The sequence below is a fragment of the Chanos chanos genome, chromosome 4 (assembly GCF_902362185.1).
Source record: "Chanos chanos chromosome 4, fChaCha1.1, whole genome shotgun sequence".
NCBI lineage: Eukaryota > Metazoa > Chordata > Actinopteri > Gonorynchiformes > Chanidae > Chanos > Chanos chanos.
In genome coordinates this window covers 5,680,065-5,687,564 of record NC_044498.1, presented here as the reverse complement: position 1 = coordinate 5,687,564, position 7,500 = coordinate 5,680,065, and the positions used below count along the sequence as shown (strand labels likewise).

Genomic DNA, 7,500 nt, shown 5'->3' with positions numbered 1-7,500 from the left:
CATCGGCAACGGCGAGGACGGCGGCAGGTGTGTGTTTATGCATGCTCACACATGCAAACACGCACACACACGCACAGTTTTATCTTTCTCTCTCCCTCTCTCTTGCTTGCTTTTTTAAATTTTTTTTTTTTTATTTGTAGTCTCCCATGCCTTGTTCTGTATCTGTTCTGCTCTAATGATGTGATGCTATGTTTGTCCTGGGAGATCGTGCAAGGCCATGAATAATCTTTTATTCTCTCTTTTTTCCTCTCTCTGTCTCTCTTTCCCTCTCTCTCTCTCTCTCTCTCTCTCTCTCTCTCTCACTCTTTCTTTCTTTTTTCTCTCTTTCTTTCCCTCTCACTCTCCCCCTCTCCCCCACTCTCTTTCCCTCTCCCTCTCTCTCTGTCTCTCTCTCTCTCTCTCTCTCTCTTTCTTTCTTTCTTTTTTCTCTCTTTCATTCCCTCTCTCCCTCTCTCTCCACCCTCTCTCTCTGTGCTCTCCCCAGGTTCATTTTGCCTGGTGATGTTGACTTAGACGACACTCCTTATGATGACTTTCTTTCGATGGAAGAAGAGATGGAACGAAAAAAAGAGAAAGAAGCAAAGAAGAGGCAGGAACTCCTCAAGAAAGTGGACTTCAGCAGGTATAATGTGAAACACACACACACACACACACACACACACATACTCACAGACTTTCATATAGACACCTTACATACTTTCCCAAATCTCATTTAACACACACACACACACACACCACACACACACACACACACACACACACCACACACACACACACACACACCACACAGCCACACGCACACACACACACCACACACACACACACACACACACACACCACACACACACACACACACACACACCACACACACACACACACACACACACCACACAGGCACACGCACACACACACACCACACACACACACACACACACACACACCACACACACACACACACACACACACACACGCACACACACACACCACACACACACACACACACACACACACCACACACACACACACACACACACACCACACAGCCACGCACCATTTTTTTCACCCTTTCTCTTAAAAACATCACTGAGGGAAGAGGATCAGACGGAGAAAGACAAGAGGGGGTTGTTGAGAAGCCGAGGGGACATATAAAAAAGCGAGGGAGGGAAGATGAAGAGACGGAGGTATGAGGAGGAGAGGAATAAACAGAGAAGGAGAAAGACCTAGAGGGAGGGAAGGAGGGGGATGCGGAGGGTGAAATGAAAAGCGTTTATAGATTTGTTTCTAATCTGCATGAGGTAATTCATGCCTGTGTTGTTCTTTTTCCCTTGAGGGTCTAATGAAAGCGCCTTCTGTGATTACAAATCATGAACATGCGCACACACGCGCACACACACACACACACACACACACACACATAAACACACCTAAACACACACACAGAGACTCTCAGAGCCCCCTCTGTGGTTACTGGGATGAGTATTGTCTCTCACTCATCAGTATGCTATTGTTTACACACTCTAGAGCACATTGCTTTTCATTCTCGCTCATCTCTAATGCCATACACACACGCAACACAGTCACACATACACACACACACACACACACACACACGCGCAGCCACAGATACACACACGCACGCATGCATAAACACATATTCACACACACACATACATAAACACACATATACACACGCGCATACATCATGTGCAATTGGGAACTGTATCTAATTTACACTTAATTATGTTCCCAGTAGTCTTCCCCCTCTGATCAGTGAGCCCAAAGAAGGGATATGAGAAAGTGAGAGAGACAGGGAGAGAGACGGAGAGAGAGACGGAGAGAGAGACGGAGAGAGAGACAGAGAGAGAGACAGAGAGAGAGAGAGAAAGAAAGAAAGAAAAAATAAAGACAGAGGGAGAGAGAGAGTGAGAGAGAGAAAGAAATAAAAAGAAAGATTGAAAGAAAAAATAAAGACAGAGGGAGGGAGAGAGAGAGAGAGAGAGAGGTAGACTGAGAAACAGAAGGACAGAGAAAGAAGAGGCTGACAGAGTGGAAAGAGAGACCCTCTGAGATTACTGCCATTCACTATCTGAACATATCATTCTCAGGACTAAAACAAACACATACATCGTTGCTTTAGTTTAGTCAGGGCAGCCTGACAGCCACGGAGTGACTAGGTAATGTTTCTTTCCTTTTTTTTTCTCTCTTTTTTTTTAAAGGAGAGACAGTTATACAAGGAGGAAGGAAGACAAGACAAAGACAGAACTAGAGTGAGATGGACAGAGACAGAAAGAGAGAGAGACACAGAGAGGTACACAGGGTGACAGTATAGAGAAAGAAAAGACAGACAGTGAAGAGACAGAGAGAGAGAGAGAGGCAGTAAGAGAAAGAGAAGAAAAAAGACAGGCAGACAGAGAAAGCAAGAGGAAAAGAAAGGCTGAGAGTAGCGGTGTCATTTGGCTAAAGGTTGTACTCTAATAGATTTCCTGTCTTTCCTGAGGCGTCATGTACTGTGAGGGAAAAAAGATGATCATCATTTCCTTAATTTCTTCTTAACTGCTTAGCTATTATAGAAACAGGGCCTTATCGATCAGACTCGGCAGCTATCTCTGTGTGTGTGTGTGTGTGTGTGTGTGTGTGTGTGTGTGTGTGTGTGTGTGTGTGTGTGTGTGTGCGTGTGTGTGCATGTGTGTGGTCTATTATTATTCCGAGAAATTGCTAAAAATCAAATCAGGCAGTCCTTGTTCGAAGCTTCACTCGAAGTTCTACCTCAAACCAGACACAAGGTACAACCCAAACACAATTACTCAGGATGGTCATAAAATTTCCTGTTAGAATAACTCAACAATATTTCACTTTCCCTTTCCTGCTGTCTTCATGAAAAAAAAGGCAAAAAAAGAAAGAAGGAAAAAGCAGTCCTCGCAAAGTGTTCGTCTTAACGCAGTCTGCACAAACTTATAATCTTCACAAAACTCATCGTCGCTAAAACTCCTCACCCAAACTCTTCATTCTCTCTTTTTCATTTCTCCTTTTGACACAAACATCAATGCTTATCTGGAAACCTTAAATCCAAACATTTTCAGAAAAAAAATCACACGCTTCAGAAAACTACTAAGTTCATAAAACAGCATCAAAACTGTGTTTACAGCACAAATGTGTAAGGTAATGTAGAGTGATCAAGTCAAATGTTAGGATATAAACGCTGGCGGAGTAAGGTTACATCAATGCTAGTTGAACAGCAATGACCTAGCGATATAATAAATAAGATATTTTTGTTATAGTGTTTTGTGCGTTCATAGATCCGCCACAAAATCTACTTCCTGTCCGAAACTTTGGCCAGATTACCCTGAAGACCAATCAGAATCAACTATGCAACAAACCCATAGAACAGTTGGTTATAAATGTGATTTGAATTCATTGGTATGCATTGCTTATAGCAGAGGAACAGTGTTTGTGTGTTGTTCTTCTTCTTTTTTTTTTTTTTTTTCAGTGGCAGAATGATTAACGTAGAGAGAGAGTCTGCAAGCCTTCACAGAGTCAACTGTATGTTATTATCACAACAAACAGTGTGACTTCAAACAGAACTTATACATTCAGCTTGTGCGTGTGTGTGTGTGTGTGCGCGCGCATGCGTGTGTGTGTCTCAGTGGATGTGGGCGTGGAAGTTTGTTTGTGTCATCTATCCTGTATATAGCAGTGAGTTTCAGACTGTGGATCCTCTGACCACTAATTCAGGAGATAAACAGACTTAAGTCTCTGTTAGAGAGAGGCAGAGAGAGATAGAGATAGAGAGATGTAGGGAGAGAAAGGGGGATAGATGTAGAGGTAAAGAGAGAGAGAGGGGTAAATGTAGAGGGAGAGAGGAGAGAGGGCAGAACAGCACAGAATGAGAAGAGATCATAGAGGTTTCCCCTCAATCTCCTGATGACTGACTGTCTCTCTCACACATCCATACACACGGACAAGCAATCAGGCCCCAGTTGCCACACATTACCCCATCTTTGATCACCTAATCAGGGCTAATAATGCCTGACTGCTCCCATGTGGAGATGGAGGACACTGAGCTCTCTCTTGCTCTCTGTCTCTCATTCTGTCTTTCTCACTCCGTTTCACTCTGTCTCTCTCTTTGTCTCTCACCTTGTTCAGTGTTGGGTTCTGTGTTCTTTGTTTTCCATGTATGAAAATCTCTCTTTCTTTCTCTCACTCTCTCTCACACTCCGTTTCTCTCTCAGTCTCTCTCTGACTCACGTTTCTTGATTTCTATGTGTTAAAATCAGACTCCCAGCTCCCTCTTCCCCTCTCTCTCTCCTCTCTCTCTCTCTCTCTCTCTTTCTCTCCCCCCATCTCTTTCTCCATCCCTATCTCTCTCCCTCTCTCTCTTTCTCTCTCTCTCTCTCTCTCTCTCTCTCTGACTCTTTCACTCACTGTGTTCAGTGTTGAGCTGTTAATATGTTCTTTGATTTGTGTCTGTGAGAATCACACTCTCTGCTTGTGCTCATTACTCCTCTGCTGTCCTTATTGGTCCTGCCAGCTTTTGAAGTTTCCTCATGGAGATTTCCTCTCAGACAGGAGGAGAGCTCTAGCAGGAGATAATCAGGGATTAGAAAAGCGCTGCTCAGAACCTCAGCAGAGACTCAGGCTTGTGTCTGCCGTTGTTGTAGACTGACCTTGTGTTTGTCGTTGTTGTAGACTGACCTTGTGTTTGTCATTCTTGTAGATTGACCTTGTGTTTGTCATTGTTGTAGATTGACCTTGTGTTTGTCGTTGTTGTAGACTGACCTTGTGTTTGTCATTGTTGTAGATTGACCTTGTGTTTGTCGTTGTTGCAGACTGACCTTGTGTTTGTCATTGTTGTAGACTGACCCTGGAACAGAAAGAGTTGTGCAGAAGCAGACTGAAGCTCCTGTCCTATCTTGACAGACTGGCCACCTATGAGGTAAGACCAGCCACGGTTAGATCACGAAAACAATGACCTCCCAACCACCGAAAACACTGAACACAGTCTGAGACCCTGCATGGTAAATGCTGTAAATAACAACAACAACAACAACAAAAATAATAATAATGATAGCTTTATCCATTTATCCATATCTGCTTATCAGTTTCTGTAACTGTTACATTGTGGACAGGCTCTGGTAATATCTTTTATTTATTTTTGTTATGTTTCGTTTTGTTTTTTGTTTGATTTACCTTTGCATTTGAACACAATGAGTATTATTACCGTGTAACATAAATACCAATTAAAAAAAATAGTTGAGCCATTTTTTCATGCATATTTCACGTACTCCGCAGCTCTAAATTCTTCCCAGTCCGAGTGAAAACGGAGCGGAGTCAGAAATAATCATAAATGGAAACGATAAGAAGATAAATCAAAGCATGGCATTGTATGCAACAGTGTAAAAGAAACCGTTAAAGAGCACCCAAGCACAGGATAAAACAGTGGGTCTGCACTGCCGAGGACTAGCGTTTTTTAATTCATTCAGTGAAGCGTCTCATGATAGAACAAACGGGAATCCAGCCTTAAGGCTCGGGTCGTGGGGAAGCCCACAGTCCTCTGGTTACGAGGTCAGTTCCTCTGACCTCCACATACTTCGCCGTGAAGCCCAGTCCTTTTCACGGCCACTTAACAGCTGCTAACGATTATAGCACAACCTCAATCAGACTGTCATTTTCTGACCCCCCTGTTTCAGTGACCAAAAAAAATGCGAAAAATGCTGTCTAGATTGAACACTGTGATTTGTGAGATTAATAACTGGCTAGATTGAACACTGTGATTTGGAGAATAAATAATAGCTCTTCTCTAATGTACAGTAATATGTCTGAGCTGATTCTGATGGGAGCAAAACTATGTGGTGTGTGTGTGTGTGTGTGTGTCTGTGTGTGTGAGAGCACACTGTTTCTCAGAGTCTCTGAGTTTTACATAAATCTTCCTGCAGTGAGATGAATGGGGATTGTTAGTCTTTGTACCTGTGCTTAGCTTGTGTGTAGGTGTTGTTAGCAACAAACGAATAGTGCAGAGATCTGTGACAAGCTCAAATACCTGATCATCCCTCCCTGTTTCAACACACACACATACACACCCACACACACACATACGCACGCACGCACACACACTCACAGAGACGCTATAGTAAATAGCATTGACTTAAAGGGTTTACTTCAGAGATTATTATATGGAGTTAATGCTGAACCCAATTCGTTCACTCTGTTCGTTTGTCTCTCTCTCTCTCTCTCTCTCTCTCTCTCTCTCTCTCTCCCCCTCTCTCTCTGTAGGAGATCCTGGGTGGACCCCATGCTGCAGAGCAGAGATATGATGCTGAGTTTTTTAAGAAGTTCCGCAGTCAGAATATTGTTTTGTCAGCAAGAACTTACGCTAGGGTAAATCCCTCTGCTTTCTTCTGTGTGTGTGTGTGTGTGTGTGTGTGTCTGACTGAATACTAGAGTATGAGTTATAGTTATGGGCAAATATGGGCTTGTAACCTTTAGTGTGAAATATGGATCCCTATCATTGTAATATGAGAGAGAGAGAGAAAGAGAGAGAGAGTGAGTGTGTGTGTGTGTGTGTGTGTGTGTGTGTGTGTGTGTGTGCGCGCGTGAGTGTGTACGTGTGTGTGCTTGCATACAGGTGTGTGTGTGTGTTAGCTGTAATATAGTTAATCTCTTGTCCAGACAGCTGCTGTGTCTTCATCACAAAGGAAATAAAAAAAAATATATGCTGATATTTGTATGATCAATACCTAATGTGTACCACATCACATCTGATCTTGTATGGAATTATAAAAAAGTGCCACATGGTTCTCTCATAAATCTTTAACAGATGTTCTCAGATGTCTCCAGTGCTTTAGAGACATGTTCAGAGTTAGTTTCATGGCCATTATTTTCCTCCACACTGTCTACACAGTGCTACACTGTTTGGTTTACAAATAAGAGGAATCTGAATTATACTGCATTGTACCACGGAGCATTTCCTTATTAGTGAGCTCCTAAGCATATTCTGTCCCACTGTGGTAATAGTTGACCAATTTATCTGCTGGTGTGATTCTCTGATTCTTATGCTCTTTCACTCATTCACTCACACACACACACACACACACACACTCTCTTCCTCTCTCAGGAGAGCAACGTCCAGGCCTTGGATATCCTGTTCACCTATCACGGCTCAGAGCTTCTCCAGCATCGCCTGGCCATCCTCTGCAACTTCCCAGAAACCACCTCTCCTCACGAGTACACCGCACTGCTGCCTGAGGCCTGGTAAGGCTCAAATGCATCTCTGTTTCAGGGTCAAAGGTCGTCAGATTCAATCCCCGATTGACCACGGAACAGGTTTTGTAGTTCAGCGGTCATAAACAGTGTTATTTATCAGATATTATTTATCAGGTGTTGATAAGAAGTGTAATTATGCTACCTCTATTGCTGTGTAATTACAGTATAACAATATTTTTAGTGACTGCGTAACCATGAACGATCATTTTAAAAATTGATGTGGTTATTATGTGACTCCAG

At 42.9% G+C, this 7,500-nt stretch overlaps 1 protein-coding gene across 1 annotated transcript in view; it reads left to right on the top strand.

Annotated features, from left to right (window-relative positions):
- Positions 1-7,500, top strand: part of nbas (NBAS subunit of NRZ tethering complex) — a 135,691-nt gene that overhangs the window by 20,391 nt on the left and 107,800 nt on the right. The window contains exons 17-21 of the mRNA XM_030771291.1: positions 1-27; positions 485-622; positions 4,855-4,933; positions 6,271-6,375; positions 7,112-7,248. The exon at positions 1-27 is cut by the window's left edge and continues 125 nt beyond it. Of these exons, the coding sequence (XP_030627151.1) occupies positions 1-27; positions 485-622; positions 4,855-4,933; positions 6,271-6,375; positions 7,112-7,248 (486 nt within the window). The remainder of the gene's footprint in view (positions 28-484; positions 623-4,854; positions 4,934-6,270; positions 6,376-7,111; positions 7,249-7,500) is intronic.